The sequence below is a fragment of the Drosophila subpulchrella genome, chromosome 3R (genome assembly GCF_014743375.2).
Source record: "Drosophila subpulchrella strain 33 F10 #4 breed RU33 chromosome 3R, RU_Dsub_v1.1 Primary Assembly, whole genome shotgun sequence".
Taxonomy (NCBI): Eukaryota; Metazoa; Arthropoda; class Insecta; order Diptera; family Drosophilidae; genus Drosophila; species Drosophila subpulchrella.
Genome location: NC_050609.1, coordinates 6,039,882 through 6,067,064, shown reverse-complemented (window position 1 = coordinate 6,067,064; position 27,183 = coordinate 6,039,882). Strand labels below are relative to the sequence as shown.

Here is a 27,183-nt window from a genome sequence, read left to right as displayed (position 1 = left end):
AAGTAGCCCCGGAGCACCTCAGCTGCCAGGAACGTGGAACGATGGCCACGCTCAATAAGTGTATAGGACCATAAATGGAAATATTTACTCGGCACCGTCAACACGGCAAAGTGAGTGGTTGTGGGTTAAGTAAGTGTAAGTGCAAGTGCAAAAGTCAACTTTGCCCAGGCTCTGAAATTGCCTAACAACCGACTGCCAGGCTCTTTGATGACTTCACTTAAAGTGCATATCCCGTTGCTACCATCAAAGTTGCGCAATCAAAGTTCGCAGCCAATCCAAAGTGCTCGAGGAATCAATTCCATGGGATGTCATTGATTTTTCATTAATTATAGGATTTTACCCACTCTCCACATGCCTTGAAAATTTTCTTATCTTGCTAATGTATTTTTTAATAGAACGTCTTAGGTGCACAGCCAAAAATGTGATGAAACTTTTATTTAAAACCGATATTAACAAACATCTGTATGTATCTCAGTTTGGTTATCCGAAATCCTTAGCTACTATGGCTCTAAATCCCACCGTTAGCTCTAATCTTACCACTAGTTGTTAGCTTTAGATGAATAAATAAAATAAATCTAGGTTTGGTAAAAACAAAAACTATGCAATACAAACTTTTAAAGAGGGTGCCCAAAATTTTGTTGTGAAATATCTTTAATAACTATATAGTCAATTTTTATTTCCCACCAATATAACATTTCCAACGCCAAATTGCAGTGTAGAAAATATTTGGCGATATTGGCTCTGTGCTGCGTAACATCCAGCTACCTTGATCTATCGAAGACGCCAGTGCGGGGACAACCCAGCTCAATACTAATTAAAATAAATGAACATTTACGTCGTCACAGCAGGTGGATATGGGGGTGAGAGGCCAAGGGTTCGGGCGAAAGATTAGGTGACGAGCCATGAGCCAGGAGCCAGGATCCATGAGCCAGGGGCAACGGAGACATCATTAAAATGCATGGTTCAAACGGTGCGTATACTTAATATAGATTGGATTGAGGATGAGGATTGTAGATGCGGGCGCGGATGCTGATGGTGGGGCTTGGGGTTTGGGTGTCCTAGCAGAGTAGAGAAGGTCCTGGATGAGTTGGCTCCCTTCGCTACCACGTTAGCTTGCGGTGACTGTAATCTTTATGCGTCATGTTTTTATTTGTATTTATTATTGCGTCTGCGGAGAGCAGAGTAGCGAAGAGCACACTTTGTTTGCAGGTGAAATATCCACGCATCCAGCGAAATGAGAATTTATTGACTTCGCTCTGCATATGTGCGTGTGCTCTGGGTGTGCGGGAGTGTGTGTGCCTTTCCTATAAGTGTCTCTGTTTGAGTACACCAAAAAAAAATATATATGATTGATCTATCATATAAAAATCTTATATTTTTTATACAAAATTAGAAAGAAGGTCGGGAGAAATAGCATTTATAAATATGAAAATGTATTCAAATGATATAGGTATCATATCATATTCGTAATATTTTTGCTGATAACAAAAATGTATACCTAACATGTAACTATTTGGCCTACATAGACCTTCATTTTCTTTGTGTAGCTACATTTGCGCTTGAATCCTGCCAGGACCCTAAACCCACCTCCCCCTCATCATGCACCCACTGCATATTTATCTACGTCACACGAGTTTGATAAACACAGCCAAGGTTTCGAGACAACTCGAACGCTGCCTGCGTCTGTTTGCATTTGTGCTTAATAACTTTTAAATGATGCGGGACGTGCCTTTGAAAACGAAGCCAACTGAAAGGAGGTCCTGGGGCCCGGAGTCATACTCCATAATTAGTGCAATACCTACGATCGTATGTACTATATATATATGCAACAATCTTGCACTGCAATCAGGACACGACACACATTGAAGTCGAGTTTCAAGCTGTATTAAGCTTATCTTGACTTTATTTTAAATAATTAAAAGTAGCCCTGCAGTCGCATACTAAATTATATAAATAGGTGTCCATATTTGGTGTATTTTTAAAGGTCACAAGAAACAACACTAGTTGTTTGACGATATACTTGTCGCAAAAATATGGGTTCTGCAACTTAAACTCTTTGTATTATAACTGGTTACAGTTTATAACGTCTTAGAAAATTTATTCTAATCGTTACATAAAGGGAATTTAAGAAAAGGATATGCAAGATACTTTCCAAGTGCAAAAACAGAAATTCCGTAGATTATATGCAAGGGATTTTAAACCAAATCCAACATTAGTTTAAAACATATTTCTGTGTAAATCCTTACAAGTACTCGATGCCATGCAAGCAGGTGCTGTCGAATCGATACCTATTAGCCCTTGACCAGTGCGGTGAAGATAAGCACAGAGCTCGCAATGGGCTTTGCAAAACGGTTTCCATGGGGCCAGCTGGTGAAGGGTTTGGACCGGCTTTTGTTTGGCCTGCTGAACATTTGGAAAATGGTTACAAACAGTTTCGAAATGCCCATAATTGATGCAGGAGGTGCATTCTCAAAGCCAGGCAATCGCACTTCAATATGCATGCCAATGTGCACAGTATCCCCAGTTCCTGGTTACCATCCGGCTGGACTCGAACCATGTGCGGTCAGGCGTCTCTGCAGGGATGCAGGATGCAGGCTGCAGGATCGGATTCAAAGCCGGAATCTGAGTTGCTTGGGTTGTGTTAATTAATAAACTGGGCCTACTTTAAGACGACGCCTGCAATGCCAGAGTGGCAGACTGGTAGAATGGCAGGATGGCCAAATTGCCATGGCAGCCTGGCCGTAACCGCAACGATTTGAATGCAGTTTTGTCTGCCACAAAGCCGAATTCCAGCAACTGGCAGAGATTGCATGCTTTGCGGATACTTAACGAGTCGACGCCTGAGGAACGGGCCAATACCGAATGATGCCCTCAAAGCTGTATAATTGGCCAGCGATGCGCCATCATCGCCGGCATGGAGTCGATCGATCCCTTTGAGCATTGGCCAAATGCCGCATTTTTGAAGTAATAAAGCGCAGGTCAATCTCAGCTGGGCATGTGTGTGCGGGTTGTGGTTGCAGTGAACGCCAATTACACCAGCCAACAGGATTTTGAGGACCCCATGCGAGCAATGGGCTTATGAACGAATGGCGCTTAAGCCAAGGTCTTATAGTATGTATTTTTGTATGTATTTGATTTGTCTCTTTAACCGAACTTTCTTAGTTAAAGCAAAAATGTATTATATATATAAGTCTTAGCACTTACATCTAAGCAAACTTTGGATTTATATTGCAGATACAATTTTTTTCAAAAAATATTTAATTTCAAATATGGTTATGAATTTAGAAAACCAAATTATTTTTAATCAAAGTACGCTTCTAAGCAATTTATCAGAAATAAGTAATATATTCTGCTTAATCATATAAAAATTGTCCCCTAACTGAAGTAAAGTTTAAAATATGTATCTATTAGATATTATCTAGGTTGCAACTATATTGCCTAATTAATGCTCTAATTAAGATTACTGACTGACTCACTCATTCCTCGTATTGATGTCTTGTTAATTTGATTTCAAAGGGTCCCTTTGACTTTTATATCCCCTCAGATTCATTGAACCCAGTCTTTGCAGTATCCTGTATGGGTACTTTACCCATTTGGCTTTCTATCTCTCGTTCTGAATCATTTGCGATGCCCTTTAGTGAACTGGCTAATTAACATAGTCTGATTGCTGAGCCATTTCCATTTGCCGCTGTCCAACTCTTTTGAAACGGGAAAAGTTTCACGAAAAAATTCAGCGTCGTCTTCAACAATATTATTCAAAATTTTAGCCATCAGCTCATTCCCATAAGCAAAAGTCAAGTTTTCGGCCCGAGTTGGAAAGTTTTTTTGACTGGCTCAAGTTTTATCATATTTTTGCACAGTCAAATCTCGGCGAATAAGTCCCCGCTGCTCCGTTTCTCGGTTCAATTTGCATACAGAGTTTGAGCATTATTTTTATTTACCTGATTCAGCGCTGATTTATGATTTTATCGTGAAAAATGCAGAGCTGCGGCGAGCGAAAGGACGAAGAAGACGACAAGGACGTGGACGTGGACGTGGATGTGGACGTGGATGGGGATGTGGAGAGCGAAGCTCACGGAAAGTCAATTGAAATGCAAACGTGGCCAGTGGGTTGCCTTCCGGTGTCCGCGTGTCTGGGTGGTCGGGTGTCCTGCAGTCCTGTTGTCCGGGAATAGATTCCGAGGAGCTCCTCCTTCTTCTTTTGTTTGTGAACGCCATTGCGTTTGGCCATAACTCAAAGCTGGAGCTTTGTTGCCCACCAATTGCCCGGGCATCACGTGTTTTCATTTGGCGCCTCTCGCTTTCGCTAGGAAGCTTTGTGCCAAGTGCTTGGGGGAATTGTCACGTCACAGGAAGTTGCAGGCGACGTCATTGACTCATAAATAAAGTTAGAGCCACAAGGAGGGGGCACTGCTGTTGGGGATGGTCTGAGGAACCAATTGCTTTGATACAAATGCAAGCGAGCCGCGGCCGGCGGATGTGCCCAGAATGCAATCGAAGACTACTGGCGCGCAGGTTCCTCTAAATCTTTCTTTTATCTGCTAGTGCCAAAGGATGTTGCAAAGCTAGCACTTCTCTTGTTAAAAAGTACGCACTAAGGTGTTAATGAACTAAAAAATGTATGGAACAGGATAGACCACACAATATAAGAATCTTAATTATCGGAAAATTTTACATTTATTACTTACAATATCCATGCCATTATAACTTGCCTCAAACCCCATGTTGCCTAGATTTTACCTTAAATAAATGTCCCGGGCAACTTTTGAAGGTAATCCTACATTCCTACATTGTAAGTAAGCAATTTTTTGTGTGCTGTTCAGTTATGTATTTCATGGTTTGCCCTATCATTAAAGTTTCGATATTTCGCCCATACCAGAATAACCAAATTCTTCCTAAATTTGTTCTATGTTTTGACGATGAAATGTACCACAGCTCATAGCAGTCATGTGTGCTCGTTAGCACCATTAAAAACCCAAAAATTGAAAAATGTTTTGTACGTAAAAAAAATATGTAGGAGGTCATTCTTTCAGTATTTTGGGTTCGTTAAAAGCAACCAAAAATAAGGATAAATAGGTAAAAAAAAAAATTTGTGAATACAGGCTTGGTGATCTTAATTTTGTCACAGAAAATTCTACGGAGCTTTTCGCTCATTGGGGGACGAATTTAATTTGCCATGAACTCTCATGTATACGTGGCCTGTACCACTAGCACAATTCGCCCAGTTAAACACGTCAATAAGTTATGGCTGTTGTTTGAGTGGGTGAACCAGGTGAGTCAGGTGCGTAAATGCTCCGGGCGGCCTGTCAGTCACCGCTGCCAGCGGCATCTTCTCGAGAATTTGGGAGGTGGTGGCGGTGGTGGTGGCAGTGTGTCCTGGCCAGCAATGTTCTCGGCAGCCGTCATGTGGCTGTTTCATTAAAATATGCAAGCAATATTGCGGCATAAAAACACACGAAATTATACAAAAGCCGGGCAAACGAACGCCCACACACATGCGGTACGATGTCAGGGTGAATTTTTCATAATTTCCAACGTTCGAGCTGGGGACAGGGAAAAATATTGCAATATTTAACAGACGCAGCGGCGGAGGACGCAGCTTTTCCTCCTGCTTTTCTGCTCCTCTGCTGCAGTTGTCAGCCAGGATGGCTAGGATCGAGTGGTTAACGGAGAGACTGGCGGGGAATATGGATATGAAGGGCAGGACAGGCGGACAACGAACACATTGAAAGCGCATTTATTTGTCACTTGTCAAGCGGCCCCAACGTCGCATCCTGGGCCAACTGGCATTTTATAATTCCCGAACGTTTTCCTGGCTCCTCCTTGCCGGGAGTCGTTGAGAAATGTCTCTTGATTGTCTCTCACACATTGGCACACCGAAAGAAATGCGATCAACGGAAAACCGATATGAGGTAGGATAAGAAAGTGTCTTGCACCGAGGGTCCATGATAATCCAATAAAATTAGCTATATTTTCTTTTTTTCTATTCAATCTTACAAATTTCGATCTTTATTGTCAGAGGATGTTACATTTAAAATATTTTTAGTTATATAAGAGTTATTTAAAATGGGAAATATTTGTTAATGTATTTTTCAAGATCAAATATTTATTTAATAAATATTTTAATTTTTATTTTAGAAAATGTAAAATGTAATTTTTTCTCCGTAAAATATTTTTTAATTTTTTAAAACGGTTGCATGGGTTTTAAAATGATGTAATAAAATATTTTTTTTATAACGGTAACGAATTTGTTAAAAAAACTTTAAAAAAAAAATTTTAGATCGGCTGTTCCTTAAAATTAAATGTAAGTCATCGTAAATGCTAGATTTTTATTCTTTACATAAGTGTATCTTAGGAGTTGGAAGAAGATTCACTATACTGAAACGATTTTTGTTTGTAAATATTTTTTGCAGTGCTTTTAGACACTCACACAGACACTTAATGTGGTTTGGGGCCTGAACAAGGCAAGGGCTGAACTTTTATTAATTACCTGCATGTGGCGGGCAGCGGTCGCGCGGCGGTCGGTGGGCGGTCTGTCTGTCCGTCCGTCCATCTGGCTGCCTGCCATTTTCTGGCGCACGCGGCGTATGAGTTATTTGCCGGGGACACTGTCGCGTCGAAGGCTGTTTTCATTTAATTTCATGTTTCAATTTTCAAGCAATTAACGCATAAAAGGCCGAGCGTTCGCTGCCTTGCCCAAATAATTGACCAAGATGGAAAACAGTCAGCTGCAATTTCATATGCAAATGGCTTACGGCGGAGGGGCAGGGGGATTTGGCATGGAAAAAAGAAACAAAACGAAACGATGGTTAGCAGTTGGTGGAAAATGCATTTCCCCATTGGCATGGTCGTGGGTGGTTGGTGGTGGGGTCGCCCGTCTGTTTTTTCTAATAAATGAAGTGAAAATGTTTTCAGCAAACAAATTTATGAGGCGTGCAGCATCGAAATTATGATAAAAGATTGAAGTGTGCGCATGTGAGTGCTGCTCCTCCTCGACTCCTGTGTTTGTAGATATATAAAGCAAATATGCGCAAATTCGTGTTCTGGCAAAGTAAAGCAGAATGGAGCGTCGAACCAAAAGTGGCGCGTACTCAAACGTAAAATGTTTGTTTGCGGCTGTTGAAGGGGTTTGGGGGAAATATCCCGGTCCCAGACCCAGTCCCATTCCCATTCCTCCTTTGGAATGTGCACACATCAATCACAGTTGCCCAGAGCCAACAAGAACAAAATTAAATAAAAAATACCAGTGAGAATTTTTGGGAATCTAAAGATGCATGTGTCTGTATATCTGTATCTGCACATTCATAACTACAGCGGAGTGGAAAAATAAATATGAGACGCAGTCACATAGTCACATACAGATGAAAGCCACGCTAATTTCCGTCACGTTGAGCATACAAAGGAGTGGCAAAGCACGTGTGGCAGCCGAAAAATATCTGCACAGAAAAAAAAATTAACAACCCATTGTTGGTTCCCCAGAACCGTCTCATATTAATATTTCACTGAAATTATGCTTTAGATTGTTCTTAATGCCCTGAGGATCAGTTTCAGTTTTTACTAACAGAAACATAGGAAGATTATTTATCATTTGTTGGGGGTGACACAGAAATCACTATCGTTTTGAAGTTATTGACTAAAAATATTTTGTTGCATAGTTTTATACACATTTTTAGGTGATATTTCAACCAACTCCAGTGATATTTCGTACTTAATTTATAGGAATAATGGGCCTAAAATATTTTTACCATACTCATTTTTAAGTTATTAAAAAATTAATTTATTTGCAGTTACTTAAAAACGTGCCTGAAAGTATGCAGTAAAATTTTCTAATTTGTCCATGGTATCCTTGCATTGAAATATTGTGTTGCATACTTCTAGACTCTCTTTAAAGTGTTTTCCAAATTTGAACGATTTGTAATTCTAAGATATGTAAATAATATAATTGGCAAATTCGAAAATTTTCATTTTTATATCATTGTTAAAGGATAATTTGACTTGTGATACTGATATTTGTCTCCATGTAAGTAATATAATTGGCAAATTCGAAAATTTTCATTTTTATATCATTGTTAAAGGATAATTTGACTTGTGATACTGATATTTGTCTCCATGTAGCCATGAGGCAGAAGTCGACTTCGAAGTGGAGGTTCTTTCCGCCAAAGATATATGGCAGAAGGCAGGAGCTAACAAAAAGTGGAGGAAACATCAAAGGCGACGGACATCGACTGCATCGAGTGCTGTAACAATCGTGTAGCCTGCTTTTTTGGGCCAAAAGCTGCAGCTGCGTGTATCAGGTGGCATCAGTAGTCACCTTGACTTCATGCTTCCACATGAATGGCGAAAAGTGCGGCACAAAAGAAAACTGTGGGGAAATGTTGAACAAGCCAGGTAACAGGGAGAATATGTTGATGCTCAGCAGAAAGCAGGGCAATTTCCGGGTTGGGTTGGCGCCATGATCGAATAAACTTTTCAATTAGCTTTAATAGCTAAACCAAAACTCTCTCGTCTGGAGATTTTCTATATTTGGCCATTATCAAGGCATCTAACTGGTTTCTGTTTCTGATTCGACGACCACCATGCAAATTGAATTGCATATGGCCACTCCGGCTGAGGAGGAACTTTTCCACTTTTACTTTGATGAATGTTTCCAGCCAAGTCGACGTGATAGTCAAACTGCACAAGTATGTGAGGATGGGCCAAAAAACTTACTTTTTGGAGAGCCTCAAAAATAGCACAAAACACGCTTTAAGTTGGCCAACTTTAATGATGGCAAACTAAACGGCAGGTAAACGAGTTTGCCCAGCAAGTTAAACACCTATAAAAATTCAACTTTCATTTACGAAAAATCAACGAAGGCGGAGACGGAGGCATGTAAAACACTTTTGGGTAAGGACTTCTGGGCGTTACTCTTTGCCAACTGGTGAAGCGTGCAGCGTGTAAACGAGAGCTGTGGATGAGGAATCCAGTGACTTTCAGCTGTGATTTTCAACTTAATTAATTAAAAGCAAATTAAAAGTTTTAATCTCTGCGCTACAAATTGTTGCTGCAGAGAAAAGGCTTCTCTGCCAGCCGAAAAAGTGCCTACAACATTATTTCCACCGAAGGGAGTGGCGAAGTTAAGGAGGGGAAGGCTCCACTGATGAGCAAAAATAATAAACTGTAGCCGAGTTGCTCTTGTTGTTCTCGGAATCTGAAAACAATCGGGGGGAAAAACCCCATCCCCTTTTCGGCAACAAAAGAGTTTTCCCCGAATAAAAGGGTTGACTTTCGGGGGGTTGGAGGTTTTTCCTTTTGGCGCGGGTTTGAGTAGATGTTTGGTTTCATAAGCCCAGTGTAAGCAGATTTTATCTTAATTCAACGCAAAATTAACAAATTTCCAGGCCAAACAACGGCTGACAAAACAGGCGAAGTCAATTTGCTTAAACGATTGCTACAAATATTTCAACTCCTTCAGAAATATTTTATCTTTTGAAGTTCGAAGTTCGAGCACGGAGCACACACAGGCCATAATAAGTGTTTATTTGCTAGTTTTGAATTTGGAATTCAGAATTTATTGCTTAAAGCTGCTTGATTTGATCAATGGCTTCGAATCAAAGTCAAATGGAATGCACGTAGCTGCAGCATTATGGCACCGACATCGCCATCGCCATCACCTTCTGACTTTGGATTTCAGCCATCCGGGAGATGCTGCTAAACGTCACTTGCTGAATTTATGATGCAATGTCGTCTCAGGGAGCTGCATTCATCACGTTCCCGTCAGCTGCATGTCCAAGGCGTCGGATGGTTGTCATAAAAGATGCTCAGCATCAGTTTTTGGGGCCTTCTCCTTTCAGAAGCCATAAAACGTTTGTGCCCGAAACTGCTTTATTCTGGGAACCACGCCTTAAATATAACTAAGCCATGAATATATATTTTCTCTCGGCGCAAATCTGTTTCTTTCGCTAATTGCGCGGCCATAAATCTATAGGCTGTCTCGATTTGAGGGCGTGGCCGGCAGTGTCTTGTTTTGCATTTGCGAAATGAAAACACAATGCCGGCCAAGTAAGCCGCCTGGCCTGCCAAGTGCACGTCGATTTTAGCGACGGGCGCCGGATTCCAGCACTGAGCGAAAATACTTTATGTTGCTCCAAATAAATTGGAGTGCTTTTTGAGATAAAAAAAACTACGCATATTTTTAGAACACATTGTTTAATAAACAAGTATGTTTATGTATTAACATTTCTTTTGTTTTAATTTGTGGAAGATGTACAATGTGCATTGTACATCTATTAAAGTAGGAAAATTAAAAGGGAAAAAAGGAACTTTCTAAAATCAAATATATAATATATATGATATAATTAGGTGAGTCCTAATTTCTGAACATCATACTAACGAAAAAATATGTAATTTCTGAAAAAATATAATACTCATTTGTATACCTTTCAAAAACAAATGTAAAAAAAAAACATTTCTAGAAACGAAAGCTGTTTAGTAAGTCTAAAATTTAAAATCTATTACCAACAACAAGTTCCACAAATCAGTAGAAATTTATTCCCCAATTTGTGTTTTTTAAATAGTTTTGGATTGTTATAAAAACCATCTATGTTTTGAACTTAATACCATTGGCTGGCCCGGGTGCAGTTTTCCACAGGGTCTACAGACTAATTCAGTCAATCTAGAATCCGATCTATTGTCTTCTCCCCGTGTATTTAGTTGCAACATTTTATTGTTGAGTTTTTGGCAGGGCCTGTCCTGGCTCTTGTCTGATGTTGCTGCTACTGCAGAAGCACTCGTAAATGTCATGCCGTGCATTTGCATTTCAATTTCCATTACAATTCGGAATGCCAGACCACCGCCCAACCGCCCACCATCTATCCCCTTTTGCTGTTTGGCCGCGATTAGCGCGCTATAAATCCAAAAATGTTGCTGTATTTTAACAATGTTTTTGCGTTCGCCATGCCAGCCAGTCAGCTGGCCGTTACAGCCAATGGCCACTGTGTTTGCTGCCGACGTTTTGTGTTGTTAAATGCATGCAGAGACCATAAACCAAATCATTTCGCGCTGCCACGCCCCCCAAAGGGGAGGCTGTGAAACATTGTCCTGGCATTTAGGAGCTCCACTTTCGAAGGCAGCCAGAGATCATGCTTCAAAATATGCAACTCATTTTCCTGATGTTTTTGGCAACGGATGGGGGACTTTCGGGTGTACGGCCCAGAGTATCCCATTTGCATTATTTGTAGCCCGATACGCATTTAATTAAAATTGCGCATTTGCATTAGTATTGGCTTACCCGCAGAGCGACTCGGATTAGCATCAGCCATATAGTGGTACCATTCCAATCGGAAACACATTACAGCAAAGTTGGAAAAGTCTACGGGGTTCAGAGACCGGGATGGGAAACACGGAGAATAACATTTGAATAGAACAAATTTGTTTGAAATGTGATTTTTATACATTAAATTACGATTATTATAAAACTTATAAGCTTTGGCTGAGTGAAAGATCCTTTTATCATTTACACTTAATCACCATGGCTTAGCCTTAATATTTATGATTTTAACAGAAAAAGTTATAACCTATAAAAAATGTTATGTTTATGGTATAAAATAGTTTAAAATACAAAGATCTACAAAAAAGAATATTTTTATAATGACAATAAATTCTTATAACTTTAGCAATTTCTTTATAAAAAAGAATAATAATAAAAAGTTTAAAAAATTTCAATTTCTATTTTCATGATCTTAAACTTCCTTGGCGAAATAGGTTTCTCCGCCTTGCAGCCGAGTGTAATTATAGTGGATTTACTCAGCAGAATAAGCCACATGTTTACTTAGTAGCTGTGTCAGCAGTATTGAAGGCGATTGAAGAGGTCTCGAGTCATGAGTCCTGAGACCTGGGACCTGAGTTTCCCCACAGCACGTATACGTAATGGCTGAGCGTTTTGCCTACTCATTTTGCGTTACGCATACGCCGTGTGTGTGAGCGCGCGGTGAGCTCTTTGGCAATATGGTTACGTGTAAAACTTTAAACAGCACGATGACTGCACAATTATGGCGGAAGGGTTGAGAAATGAGGTGGGGTAGGAGGTGACTACTGGAGGTGGTGCAAAGTTGAAATTGTGGTTGGGTCTTGGCTGCAGCCAATGGCTTGTAAATAATACGAGCTGGGTCGCGGTGGCTTTGCCATTCTGTGGCCTTTGCATCGTGCCACGGGATGTGGCAGCGTTGCTGTTCCTGTTGCTGCAACTAATTAAGACAAACTAACGGTGTGTGGGGTGTGGGCCAACGGTGTCCTTGAGCCACAGCCTGGCTCAAGGACGAACGCAGGGGTATGCTGTTTTGAAATATACGCTTTTGTTACAATCACAATGTGTTTACAACGGGGGCACCGAGTATGTGTGCCGGGCGCCAAGTGCACTTAATTTGTTTGCTTAATTTACAAAACATGAGACGATGGTCCCTGGTTCCAGGTCCCCCTGAATCCTGAATCCTGCTGGGGAACCGGCAGTCCCCCATTGTGTGTGTTCAGCACTCGCCGGCTGTGTCAGCGGTATCAGCTTCAGTTGGTAACTGGTGTTGCATGTAAGTGCAGCTGCTGCTGTTGGCCAACACGAGCAACAAGGACCAACTTCGTCATCTATAGGATGTGTGTGTTGCCCTAATAACCGGATCACTGCCTTAATTATGGGCACCTCTAATGCTGGACTTCGCTTTAAGTCCCCGCCATTAAATGGCAATAAAACACAGCACTTACATTTTGTATTATTTATTTATTTCATCATATAATTCTTGCCATTATCGCATTTAATTTTGAGCTAAATTCCACGCCCACATCGGCGTGCTCTTTGTTGGTTTTTGTGTGGTTTGATTTCGTTTGACCTTTTTGGCTTTGCTTAACTCGCATTAAATTATTCATAATTATGCATATTTAATATATATTTTCCTTCATCTGACTCATTTGCTCGGCTCTCATTTTTGGTTTGTATTATTTCCTCGTTTTCCTGTATTTAAGTTTGATTTTACATTTTATTATTAGTTTGCCTTTTAGTTTAGTTAAGTTTAGCTTCGGGTTTCAGTTATTTCCACCAGCCACAACACGCTAAAATAATGTCGTTTTGTTGGTTTTGATTTACAATACTTTGCTTTTGGAGCTTACACTGGTAATTGAAAATTTTCGTTTCAAAATTTTCGATTCTTAGCTGAGATGCACAAACAAACGCAATCTGGAATTTTTGTTCTGTGAGTTTGGGCTGCGCACGAACGTCTAAAAATAGTCCTTTGGCCAAGGAGTTGGGATTTACTTTTAGTTAGTTCCGCGGAAAAAACTCTTAACGTTATCCAACCAACAAATACGCACTAAATTCTCTCGCCTCGACAATTATTATTCGATAAATATATATATTTTGCATTTATTTATGTAAATTTAGTCTAAAACAGAGAGTATCTTATGCTGCTAACACAAACCGTTCGACGGAAACTGAAATTTCAACAGATAATGGATAAAACTGTACCGCAAATAAGCCACAATTGAAATGAAAACAAATTCAATTTAACTGAATTTGGCCGACATAAATTTTGAGTTTTTTGATTTCATTGATTTTTTCATAAGGACTTAATTAGTTTAGTATTTAACTTTTTTCCACACGTTGCTCTAGCTTTAATTAATGTTTGCCCATGTGAGGGTTTCGTATTTATTAATTTATTACTTTGTTTTTTTTTTTAGTTAGTTCTTTACAGTAATTATTTACATAACTTATGTGCCTAGGCTGCGGTAGTTGGAGGGTAGGGTGTACTTACTATTTAAATGTGTGTCACTTATGCTTATTAATTGTTGTTTTCTTTTGTTATGTAATTTGTTTGCAAGTTTTGTTTGCAAGTGCATGTGTTAATTTATTTAAATTTATGGATTCGATTTTTTGCCTATACTTTGTGTTGTCTGCAGGCAGTTTTGTTGGCTTTTGTTTTTTTTTTCAAAGAGATCAACATTACCCCCCCCCATCCACAACGTATTAAATTTACGCTATTTATTTACTTTTACTATTATTATTTTAACCTTCCCGTCGACCTATGCTCGAGCTGGTGTGGAAATTCAGCCCCGGCTGACTTATGTTTAATGTATTGTTATTATCAGAATTTTTTGTATGTAGCCATCGCAAATTAATTAATGCATTGAAAATATTCCTTCGCTTTGAACTTATGGACTGCGACCCAGATGCTTGTTTTCGTTTGGCGAATGAGGCAAATAAAAACAAGGAAGAACGCTATAGTCGAGTACCTCGACTATCAGATACCCGTTACTCAGCTAAAGGGACCAAAGGTAAATGGAGATATGCAAGCAGCAAAGCGAGATTTAAATGCGCCACCTACCGGCGGAAGACAGATTTAAGCATTGTGGGCGTTAGGGTAGGCGTGGCAAATTTTTTTTTGGATCAATCGATAGGTATTGACGAGACCAATACATTTCAGTTAAAATTTTTTATCGAGCATAAAAATTTTGAGCGCCACAGGCTTGGGCGGTTTGTGGGCGGTAGAGTGGGCGTGGCATATTCGCATAACAAACCTGCGCTGCGTACAAAGCTACGGAATCTAAATCTGAAATCCCAATACTCTATCTTTGATAGTTTCCGAGATATCCGCGTTCATATTTACGATTTTTTGAAGTTTGTGGGCGGTTTGTGGGCGTTAAAGTGGGCGTGGCAAACTTTTTTTTGGGTCAATCGATAGGTATTGATAAGAACAATTCATTTCAGTTTAAATTTTTACTTTAGCATCAAAACTGTAGAAGCCACAGTTTTGGGCGGTTTGTGGGCGTTAGAGTGGGCGTGGCACTCTACTGAAACAAACTTGCGCTGCGTAAGAAGCTCAGGAATCTGCTCGCCAAATCTCAATAGCCTAGCTCTCATAGTTTCCAAGATCTCAGCGTTCATCCGGACAGACAGACGGACAGACGGACAGACGGACAGACGGACAGACGGACAGACGGACAGACGGACAGACGGACATGGCTAGATCGACTCGGCTAGTGATCCTGATCAAGAATATATATACTTTATGGGGTCGGAAACGCTTCCTTCTGCCTGTTACATACTTTCCGACGAATCTAGTATACCCTTTTACTCTACGAGTAACGGGTATAAAAATATAAAATACAAGGACATGCTACTAGGCAGGGTCGCTGTCGTCAACATTTTTTCCCCTCACCCATTACATTTTTTTTCTTCTTTTTTTGCTTTTGATTTTTGCATTTTGGGTTGTTTTATTTGCAATTAAGCACACACGTTTTGTTATTTTTTAATTATTCCTTCCTTGGAGGTGACTTGTCCGGCTGCGTTTTGCGTTTTCCATTAAGGTTTTTAAGCTGTCCGCTGCGGTCACAGTTGCGCCATTGCCATTGTGAAAATGGCCAGCGAAATGGCGCCAAAAGCTCCGCAGCAAATGCAGCAGCGCTGCGAGGCGCCAGTTAGCGCCGAATTGTCGGGATCCCCGTTGGCATACCGCTTGGATCCCTCGAGTCCCAGCAGATTCGGCGATATGGTCGTCGGCGGTGCCATATTCAGCCCGATCCGCTGCTGGACATCCTTGTGGTACATGCCCGTAATGGTCACCGTGCACTTCAGGGTCACACTGCGCTGGTACTTGCCCTCGAAGAAGTCCAGGAGCACCTGGCTGTGCGGGTAGAGCTCCAGCGAGGAGTACGTGGTGGAGCCCTCGTAGGCGTCGTGCGTGATGCGCTGTTGCGGCGTCGGGTAAATCTACGGGAGATTAAAATACGAGTCAGTAAAGGTTAACATTAAATTACATCATCCAAAATTCAAATCAGATTAAGGAAATATCTTGAAAGTTCATAAGTTTGACTTTCTAGCGCTGTTTTCTCGAGTAACGGCTTAAGCAAATCTGTTTTCTGGACGTCTTTAATTTATCTGAGGCGAGGCATCGAAATTTCTTTTCGACAAACACTTAATAGACAGTACGAGTTCCTGTAAGACTTAGCTATCAGATTAACGCTCGGGAGAACCAAATTTCCCTAACGAGGACTTTATTTGTTCCAGAAATGTTAGCCGACGCTTTAGAACATATTTAACATATAACTGAAAGGAACCTAAAAAATTCTCATAAATTGCCAAATTTGTACACACTTTTGAATGCAATTTGATTATTATTTTACTGTGTAAACAACATTTGAGGATAAGGTATTTGTTGTTGCTTATGCCAATTCGTAAAATAATTTTATTTAATTTTTTTTTTTTACGTTTTTCTATTGGAAATTTATTCTATAACAAAATGTATTTAAAGACTTTTTAAAAAAAAAAAACCTTTCACGTTCTCCCTTACTCACCACGCGTCCGTTGACGGTCCAGGAAATGTTGGCCGGCGGATACGATGGCCCCAACGTGCACACGGCCTTGAGATTGTCGTTCGCGCCAATCACCTTCTTGTCCACCTGCATCACCGGATCGTCTTTGGGCATCTCAACCACCTGCATGTGTGCGGACCGAATCTCGGTGTGGAAGAGCGGTGCGTCCTCGGAGACCTCGCACTGATAGGTGCCGCTCAGCTCCCGGGTGACACCCTTCAGCGTCACCGACGTGGCATCCGAATTGGAGAGCTGAAAATAGGGAAAGATAAACGGTTTTAATATACCAAGGGAAGGATGTGCAGAATACCACAAGGTATTGATAAAAATGCTTATTTTCGGTCTCCGATGACAAGCGTAGATTTTCCTAACCTAGTATGGTTTCCAAACACTTTTATCGGATTTTTTGGATATAGTACTATTATTCCGCCTTAATATATTATTATTAAAATTTCTTAGCATATAAATGAAGGGAAGTGTTTCCACTTAAAAAGGCAATACACATTTTTTTTAGTTTTAAGACGATTGCACCTTCAACATACAAAAGTTCTGATATCAACTTTTGTGATTACCATTGTTGTGGATACCAAAATCGCTTTTCCCAGTGAAAAGCCAATGAAATTGCGTCACTGGCACTGCTAATATCCGAATCGAGTTCAACTCCTTATTTCATTTCAGCAGGTTCCGTTTCGGGATGGTCGATGGGGATAGCCGTCCCCAAAAAATGCATTCCCCCACATGAGTGGCATGAAAAGCGCAGGCGACGCATTTGTTGGTAATCAGCAGGGCATGAGTAAGTACCAAAAGCCAAATTCCGATTGTATGGGGTATGCTGAACCCTATGGGTTGGCTGGCTGGGCAAAACCACTGCTACCGGAGCCGTTGGCAGGGTATTCCAGATTCGAAACCACTTGGTTTTTGAGCCGCTCTCGTTGTCGCAGTTTAGCATATTCTGTTAATTGCCAGCAAGCGCTTGCCACTTGGCAAACAGTTGTGCAATATCCTACTCAAAATCCACTTCAGCAGCGAACCACTCGCGATTACCTACCAGTGTGTGCTTGTGTGTGGGTCGGTCCTTTTATCGCAGTCCTGGCCTTTTGTATTTAAGTTCAGGCAGCAGCGATGAGAACAGCGAACAACCCATTCGCATTCGAGTTTTGCATATGCCACCAAAGCCAGAGCGCGAACGTTGCCATCGCTTTGTTCATTTGCATCTGTACTAATCCCGGCATGGCTGCTGCTGTTGGTCGGTCCTATAGCTATTGGCACATATCCTATCCCCACATCCACCCACAACATCCACCATGCAACCCAGCATTCCTGCCCCATCCTTTATCCTTTCTAGTGCCCCATGGCAAACAACAGCTTTTTACGATTGTTTCAACACTTTGGCGCATTGCTCGGCTTGGCCTGGCTTTTCCTATTTAGTTTGTTGTTTTCTTTCCAGCTAGTTGTGCCAGTTCATTCGCAGATAACGCCGTCGATAAGGCCCGCCAGGCACCTACAACGAACCTTCTGGTATTTCCCCCCCTTTTCTGGTTCAGATACCCTGTTTACTGGCGGTTGCCAATTGGCATATTGGCCATGGAATGGCTGCTCCGTGGCCCCTGGCGAGCTGTGGTTTTAGTGGCTTTCGGATTTGTCGACGCTGATCTCGTTACGCAATCGTAAAATGAAAACAAATGCGAAACGTATTGATAAGGTTCTCTATATGCATAAAGGGGGCGTGGTTCTGGGGGGCCATGAATAATGTGCACTGTGCCAGAGAGATACATTATGATTTTGCATTGGTTTACATGAGTTATGAGTGCCGGTCCTGCCACCGAAATAGTTTTGAAATAAATATTTAAGCCACGCCATTTAAGCTTGCATCAAACAAATCCTTGAACAAAGACCTAAAATTATATATGGAAAAATATTATATCAGCTATTTTGTGTTTTTTAAAACCATTTTATGATTCGCATATGTAATTATCATTTCTAGGTGATTTCTTGAAAGTTTCTTGCGATTTACAAAAATCTGGAAAATCAAAGACTTTTTTTTTGCAGGGGTGTGGTCAATAAAAGCTTAATAGCAACTAGCAATAAATTTCTATATATTTTAGTTACATTTTATATTTTAATGTTTTACTATACTAATAGTAAGATATAGGATTATACAGGAAATAACTTTTTTCACATCCTATTCCAGTAAGATTTATAAACTTCAACCAATAAATAAACGTAGGAAATCGAATGCTTATGATACTGAAACAATCCAGAACATTTTGAAAACTTTCTACTTATATTTTGCTGTGCACTCAGACACGGTGGCTTCTTGCTTTCACTGCGCCCGAGGGGCTTTCGACCCCCCGTCTAATTAAATGACACTAATTATGTAATCAAACATATACGGAAAAGTTGTTCCTGCCGGGTTTTATTTATTCAACTGCTTCAACTGTGGCTGGGATTTTTCTTGTTGTCCTGGGCCGCTGTGACTGTCATATTTATTTAATTGCATGTGACTTTATTTGTTGCCACTCCGTACTCTCGGTGGCTCTTTGCGGCGGAAGCGGAAGTGGCAGCGCCAGGAAGCGCGCCAAACAAACGCAAATGTCTGCCATTTTGAGGAATGATATGCCCAGCCGACTTGCACACACACACACCCGCACATATCCTTTTAGTTTGCCATTTTGTAACTGCTCCTCCGGGCAGTCAACAACAAGGAGAAAAAAGGCAGGGAAAACTCAACTCAAGTTGCGTTTGTCGTGAAAAGTTATTTATTTATTTCATTTCTTTTTTTTTCGGTGGCCAACTCGGCCCACTCCGTTTCCCCTTTTTTATTTATTTTTATTTGTTGGCTTTTAATTTCTATTTATATTTTATATTGCCTTAGCAGCCGCAGCTGCAAGTTTCTGGCATGAGAGAAAAAAAAAGAAAGAAATGATGCCACTAAAGCGTAATTTTGCATGCCAAACACACACAGGAGTTTTCTCGTTTTCCCGTTTTCCCCTCATTTTCCACACAAACACACGCGCACCAAAACACCCCTTCAACCCATGTGTGAGAGTAAAGTATTGTTTCAATAATTCTGGCTTTATGAAATAATAACTTTACGGCAAAAAAGCTCTCGGCCCGGCTGAGCTGAGCTGCCAGAGTCGTCGAGTTGTAAGAATACAATGAATTTCATTGCAGTGCCGCTGCCGCTGCCTCTGCCCCTCCCCCCCCCCCCCCCTCCTCACAATTTTCCCCGCTTTCCCCACAGCCATTTTCCGTTTTCTTTTCGCCTGCGAATGCCGGCTCCTCGCTGAGTTTCCGCTGTTTGTTGTGCAGCAATTTTAATTTTGCCAACGCTGTCGCATGCGGCACACGCACACACACATGCGCGCACATAAGGAGTATCTGTGTGAGCCTGGCTCAGCTGCAGCATCCTCGTTTGCATGCAACACTTTATGAATTATTGCTGTATCAACTCAAGTCGCGGCCACACAACCACACACTCCTATTCCACACACACTGGCGCACTCACATGTGCACGTATTATGTCATGCCGAATTTCCGTTGCCTCGAGCATTGTTGTAACTAACGGCTTCTACTTTCCACTATCCACTTTCCCCGAACCACACCACACACTCCACACACCCAAGCCACCCACTTTTGCGAATTTTCCCGTTTTGCCTTTGGCATTTCACAACTTCGACTGCCTAACGCTTGGCAAAAACCGACCACAAATTTAGTGAATGAGATGTTTCCGGTGCGGTTGTTATTCTTCTTCTGCTGCCAGAGCAGTTGCTATGAACAATTTTTGGTGTTTGGAAAATGCATGGCTTTTTATTGTGCTCATTGTTGGCGAGCAGGCAGCAGACAACAGCACGCCAATGTGAAAGCAACCCACCTCCATCCAACCACCCACTAAGCCACCCCACCCACCGAAAACCACCCAACCAATGCCATTCGGCGGCCTTTGGACAGGGGGACTTTCGCAGGACGACGGACCCAGCTAGTTACACCCTGCGATTCCGGGGAGCTGCACACTTCACGAATGCATTTCCCAACTCGCATTTTTATTTATTATGTTTATTTGTTGCCATTTGTCACACAGCCATTTTCCAGCCAAGGCCGCCACCACGGCGTAAACAACAACAGGGTAAAATAAAATGGGACTGGCTAAGGGAAAATGGCCGGGGAAAATACCTGCATGTGACTGGCTTGAGTTGTTAATGGAAATTGAAGTGAACTCTCAAATAGGGGGAGAGCTTTCAGGGTATTAGGATTAAAGTCGCATGGGCGTGGAAAAAATAAATAGGTAGATGTAAGGTATTTTTCCAAGGTATTAAACACCTTAGCAACATTGTTTTTCCCCTTTCTAAAGCGCATTTGTACTTTTAAGAACATCAAAGAAGGTAAAGTATCTTTAACTCTTAATAAAAGAACAACTGGTAAATACCTAATCATGCCATCAATTTTATTTACTTTTTTTTAGAACTTATGTACATAAAATCTTGTTCAAATTTTTAGCATAATTGAAAACGGAAAAGCAAGCAAAAAGGTTAAACATATTAAAAATTAAGAGTTTTCATACACAAATATATAAAAATTTGGATTTTCTTACAATTTCTTGCACCTGAAATATTACATCTAAATTTATTTATTTATTTAAAAGGGTTAAAGAAAAGCTTGTTAGGTTTGAGGGACTAATGTACAAATAATACTTCTTATAGAAACTTAGGAAACTGCTTTAAATATTTAATAAACTACTTCCACCTTGCAATATTGAATCCAACTCACTTAGACTTTAAAAGCTTGCATGGATCAGCTTAAAAAAAATTAAACCCTTACCCTTTGACCACTTAAATCCCTCCCCCTCCCTCCTCTCCAGTCTAGTGCATCTAATTAACAACTGCCTAAAGAAGCACACCCAAAAAAGAGGAAGCCCTTGGGAGAACATTCAAATGGTAGACCATAGACCATAGACTACGAGGCTCCCTGGACCGACCAACTTTTTTGGTCACTTCTGTCGCCAGTTTTCCCTTCTAGACCGCCGCCGAAATTTCCCAGTGGCAAGTGCATTAATTTTAAGCGCACATTGCTGTGCATAAATGCGAGGCGTGTCGGGTTATTAACAATGTTAAAAGCAAACGCGCCGGCGGCCAGGACATTCGGCCAAAAGCCAAAAGGACACTGGTTGAGTGTGTGTGTGTGAGTCTGAGTGTGTTGGAGGACGACTGACGCTGCCATTACCGCAAACTTAATGCGGAATAATTCCTTCCGTGTTGACAGTGTGCAAAAAGTTTTCGGGGCGCAAATTTCAGGAATCTCCGCTGCTGGAAAAGCGGGAAAATTCGGAGGAAAATCGGGGGGAGGGGGTTTCACTGGTACAGAGACACTGGCAAGAGGCCTTTCGACTGGCTGCTTGCTGGGCAATTTTATTGTTGTGGCGGACAATGAATAAGCCGCAAAACTTCGGAGCACTTGGCATATCCTATTCCTGTCCCGCTCAGCATCCCTATCCCTGACCTGCCACGCCCCCCCTTTTCGGATGACCCTCAACCCGTTCAGCGGGCGGTCCTGGTAATTGTGTTTTTAATTGAAGATTGCCAGCGAAGCGAGCGCTGTGTCTAAATTAAAAATATAATTACATTTAACATGATGGTTTTCCTGTTTATTTCCCCCTTTTTCGCTTCTATATATTCACTTTTTTTCGCTGTTGTCCCCGTTGACATGAGTAAAGTACTGCACTCGGGGAAAAAATAACCATTAGGCAGGTCCAAGTAAAAAAAGAGAAAAACATTTTTATTTAGAAGGCCTAATATAAATTAATTTAAATAAATGATGATTTTAGTTATAAATTTTTAATAGATTTAAGAACTTAATCTCTGAACATCATAATTTGTTTCAGACTTAAATTTAATTTTACAAAACACATTATAATTTAAGAAGCTATAAATCAAATATTGAAATCAATCCTGACTTTTCAATTTCTTAAATATTTTGTTCTCTTGAAAAATGGCAAAAACTCCTTAAGCTCTTTAAATATATTAAAAATACATTAAAAACAAACTTCTTTAAAGGTAAATAAATGTGTATATATAAAAAACATTACGTATTGGAGTGAAATTATTATTAATTCGATAACAAAGTTTTTTTTAATCACAAACAATTATTGCAATCTTTATTAAATCGAAAATAATATTTATAAAGCTAATTGGATCAACACACATTTTTTGTAAACAGAAGAAATAATTTGTATTATTTTTTTCACACAAAATTTATTTTATAAAAACCCCATGGACCTTTGAAAATACCGAATATTTCTTGAATAATAATTTTTTGTCAAGTGTCATGCATGGGGGGCGGGAGGCGTGGCTGTTGCTTTGCCTTGCTGAATGACTTTTGAAGTTTTGACGACGCGACTCGGCGGTGACTTCCTGCCCACCGCCTTAATATGCATACATTTACATTCCAATAACGCTCAAGTGGACGACACGAGTGCACTCTGGTCGGCCACGCCCCCAGCCTCTAGTGCCTTTGGATGTCAGCGGCAGCTGCAGCTGCCTTTCAAGTGCCCGATGCTTTATGCGCCACGCCCACACCTCGCACACATACTCGACAGCCCCCTCCCCCTAAAACACACACATATGCATATGCATAATGGCCGACAACTTGGCACGGCCGGAACTTTTCTCATTAAGCGTGTTTAGCTGTTTGAAATGATTTAGCAAAAGTAAAACAAGTCAAGTTATAATGTTTTAATCTCAATTAAGGCACTTGCCACAATTTCGTAGCTGGCTACGCTATCACCATCCAGTATTCACCATCTAGTATTCACCACCGCTCCCCCTCATTTGGCCCACTTGCCTTGGCATAACTTAAAAATTCCATTTCCATTTGTGGCCTGGCCTTTGACGTTTGCCTTCGTTAGTGTGCCGGCAACTATCAATTTAAGTTGGAGAACACAGCTGGTGGCGCCTCATTTCGATTTGTTGCTGCCCCGTGGTGTAGAGTGCTATTTTCCTTTTTTTTACTATTTAGTTTTTGCACTTTTGCACTTTTCAAAAGCCACCTTTTCACATGGGGCATCATCATCGTTGGGGGGGGGGGGGGGGGGGGGGGTCTAAAAACTACGGCCAACCTTCAAACTTAATTGCACAGCGAGCACGCTGGCTAAATCATTTGCATTATGCAATCGACCAAAGGCCCCGGCTCCACTCTCTTCGGATTTCCCATCTTTTCTTACGCTTTTCACCTTCTGCGGTTCACGGCTGATTGCGTCTCAAGCAGTTTTTCCTGCTGCTCGGGAGTGGAGTGGAAATTTGCTCAAATTAAAATGAGTTTCCATCTGCAGCAGCGGCAGCGGCAGCCATAAGTAGGCTACAAAAATTTTCACATTAACCTCAATGCCATTGGTGGTTTGTTTGTGTGCTTGTGTGTGTTTTTGAATAGTTTCCAATTCGCTGGCGATGTAAGGCCAAATAAAAATCGGTTTGGGGCGAAAGGGAAGTAGATCGGGAAATAATTAACACGCCACTGCCACGCCCACTGCCCACAGCCCACAGCCACGCCCACAAAGCTCCAAGGACCTTCGATGCTGCAATCGAAATATTTAATTAGTGCAAAAATGCCTTTGAATGCTAATTAGTGGCAAATTAACATCCGAGCAAGGGCTACTTTGCTTTATTTGTATTTTATTCCCTTTTATTTGGTCGTATTTCGGCTTATTCCATTTTATTCTCTTATGCCTCTCCTTTTGTTTCGGCCACACTGCACTGGGAGTGCAAATTAAAGACACAATCAAAGCAAATTAATCAAGTCCACGCTGATTGATGTGGCCAGTACGCCATTATCGACACAGTCGGAATGGCCAAATGGCGATGGCCAAAAGACCAATAGATATTGCTGGAATGATGGCGGCAGACAGGAAACGGAAGTCGGGGCCAAATTATTTCTATGGAGCAACCCTCCAAAACCACCCCCCCCCCCCTCAATTGCTTTGTTTCGCTTAAATAAAACAAACATTACTCCATCATTTCGCCCTCGCTTTATGCCATTATTTATGATTATTTAACGGTTCCCCTTTCGGCGCATTTGAAAAATGTGGCCCGAAGTGTTTGTAAATGAGTTTGCAGTTTTATGTGCGGACGAATGAGTTTTCAATTTATATTTCGTCCACACGAATTTTTCATCGTAAATTCAATTTTATTTATTTATGATTATACGACAATCGATTCGTTTTTCACAGCCCTCGGAAATTGACGCTGTTTCAACACCGACTGGCTATTTAAATACCAGTACTTGATCAGCTAGCAGCAGAAAGCAGATGTTATCGGGTTTTTAATTTAAATATATATTATCTTGGGTTTTAGAGGCAGAATAGAAGCTAGTATTGAACAAAACTTTGTATTTTTAAGAGCTTGCATGTGTATTTATTTTATTTGGAGTGTGTATACACTTTTTTATTTTTTAAGTTTTGATTTTATGTCAAAGTTTTGGTCCAATCTAAGGTTTATTTAAATCAAAAATTTTGCAAAGTATCTTTTAAACGTTGGAAAATTTCTTAAATATAAAATACAAAGTAAAATGTTTTTTAAAATATAAGATATTTTAAATGAAGATTGAAGTATACATTTTTTAAATATTTATATATAGGTGCTCTGATATTTTCTCATAATAAAATGACCATGTGTAGTAGCATATACAAACCACTCTTATTTTAAAACCCATCTTGCCACCCCATGAATTTTCCAAGACAGATGAAGAAGAACGGTGATTTTTAAATGGTGTCGGAAAAATTTCGCCACTTTTCACGCCGGACTCTGGGCGAATAATTTATCGCTTACTTTTGCGGCTGTTGTTTTTATTAATGAGTGCAGCATGGGAAAGCGAATGCCGGGCATTTTTCGCCACGAGGTACTAGGTGGGTTATTCTATCCTCTGCTCCTTGCTGCTGGACCCGCCTGACTTGTTTGTTTATTTGTTTGTTTTGTTTGCCAGCAGCCGCGCCATAAACTATTTTGCACTTTTAGCAATATTTCAGCCAGTTTCGTGTGTGTGTGTGTGTGGTGGCACTTTCCAAATTGTAGAGCGGAATATTTCATACACAGACAACACATGCACACTTGTAAATGCAAAACACCACCGAATATTGTAAATAAAAGTGAACAAATATTGCACAGCAATAGAAATAAAATGGGTGACACCGAAAGAGGCGGCAAGATGCTAGCGGCAACTGCAACTGCAACTGCCCGAGGCAAGAGCCCCGGCATTGTCCGCATTTAAATATTTGCACAACATTTGAATGCTTTCCCATTTTGCATTTGTTGAAATGCAAACTCGGCCCGAACGAAACACATGCCCTGCTGCTTCAGTGATTTGTCCATTAAGCCGACAATAGGGGAGAAAAAAAGATTTTAAAAAAATGGAGAAATATGTGTAATCGAGACCCCCAACTAGAGATACCAAGTACTGATTTAATTTAAAAAATTGTAAATAATTCCTACAGTTCTTTACAGCATATATCAAAGGTTAATTGTAGGAAGATACGGATATTTTTTTTAAATACATAGTTAAAAGATATATCTAAAATGTTTATTAACTAGCTTCGTTGAAAAGGTTTTTACTAAAAATATATTTGGAGGTTTTGAAATTGCATATCGAATTTTTTGCTATTGGGTGTATTCAAATTCTCTAGGGATTATTTCTTAACATGATTTGTATCGTTTTTTATTTTTATTTCGAGGTTACAGTACAGACAGTCGAACCTTTATATTTTTTTCTAGATAATGATAAGATCCCTATCCTTAAAAAGGAAATCAAGGAATTGATAAAATGGAACCGAATTCGTTCTGATACCATGCGAATATACTGAAACCCAAGTAGTATCTCTCTTAATAGCTGGAAAAAGGAGCAGTTTGTGCACATTGTGCGATCCCATGCTTAATTTAACTTACATCAACATTAATGCCGGCGACGGCGAAGACAAATGTGGGCTTGGCCTCGCGGGGAACGTAGCGGTAGAACTCTTCCTGTCCGAAGTACCAGCGTACCGCGTAGAGCGCCGCCTGCGGAGGAGAACGGAAGGAAAATGCGTTAATGAAAAGCCTGAGTGGAAAGTGAGGAGTTGCAGGAGGATCTGGAGCAGCTGCAGGAGCAGCAAGGACAATAGGCGACGGCGGCGCCAAGACAAAGTGCAAGTAATTATAATAATTAAGCATGCCGCCGACGACAATATCCTTCGCATCCGTATTGTTACCACCGCTGCTTTTCCTCGAGGAAGTGACGCTTACCTGCTCCAAATCGTATTGACAAGACAATGTCGCTGCATTTCCCATGAGGACGGCCTCCGGCACAAATATCTTCAGATCCTTCAGGCAGTGGACTGAAAGAGTGCGATGGCAAACATTAATGCTAAAGGATATGACCCAAAAGTCGTTTAATCGTAGAGCCCTCCGAGTGACGAGTCCCACATGGCGCATACGCAACCAGACGAATTCGATTATGTCCAGGCCAACGAGGGTAAAAAGGGAGATGGTCGGTATAAAAAATAAAAATAAAAAAGGGCAAAAATAAAACCCAATTACCCAACCAGGCGGCAAAGGAAAGGGATCCGTCGCTGAACTACTGGGAACTCCACTTGCATGTTAATTTATGACAAAGTCGAGGGGCTCGGCCCAAATTTGACTTGCATTTAATGCAATTTATTTATTTTATTCCATTTCGTTTCGATTTCGTTTCGCCCCTTTCATTTGGCACTCGGTGAATTGCGGAATTAAACACGAGTTGCCGCAATTATCTACATTAAACATGGCTCATTCGAATCAATTGGAAATTTAAATAAATGCCACTAAAGAGATATGCCAATATGATTATGGCATA

General features: G+C 40.7%; 1 protein-coding gene across 2 annotated transcripts in view; it reads right to left on the bottom strand.

The window, feature by feature from the left end:
- Positions 1 to 15,004: 15,004 nt before the first annotated feature.
- The window catches only part of LOC119546567, a 62,454-nt gene continuing 50,275 nt past the window's right edge, over positions 15,005 to 27,183 (bottom strand). For both annotated transcript variants that reach the window (XM_037852962.1, XM_037852952.1), the window contains exons 4-7: positions 26,595 to 26,686; positions 26,259 to 26,369; positions 16,315 to 16,584; positions 15,005 to 15,730 (exon numbers count right to left, since the gene is read on the bottom strand). In XM_037852962.1, coding sequence (XP_037708890.1) covers positions 15,350 to 15,730; positions 16,315 to 16,584; positions 26,259 to 26,369; positions 26,595 to 26,686 — 854 coding nt within the window. In that variant the 3' untranslated portion in view covers positions 15,005 to 15,349. The remainder of the gene's footprint in view (positions 15,731 to 16,314; positions 16,585 to 26,258; positions 26,370 to 26,594; positions 26,687 to 27,183) is intronic.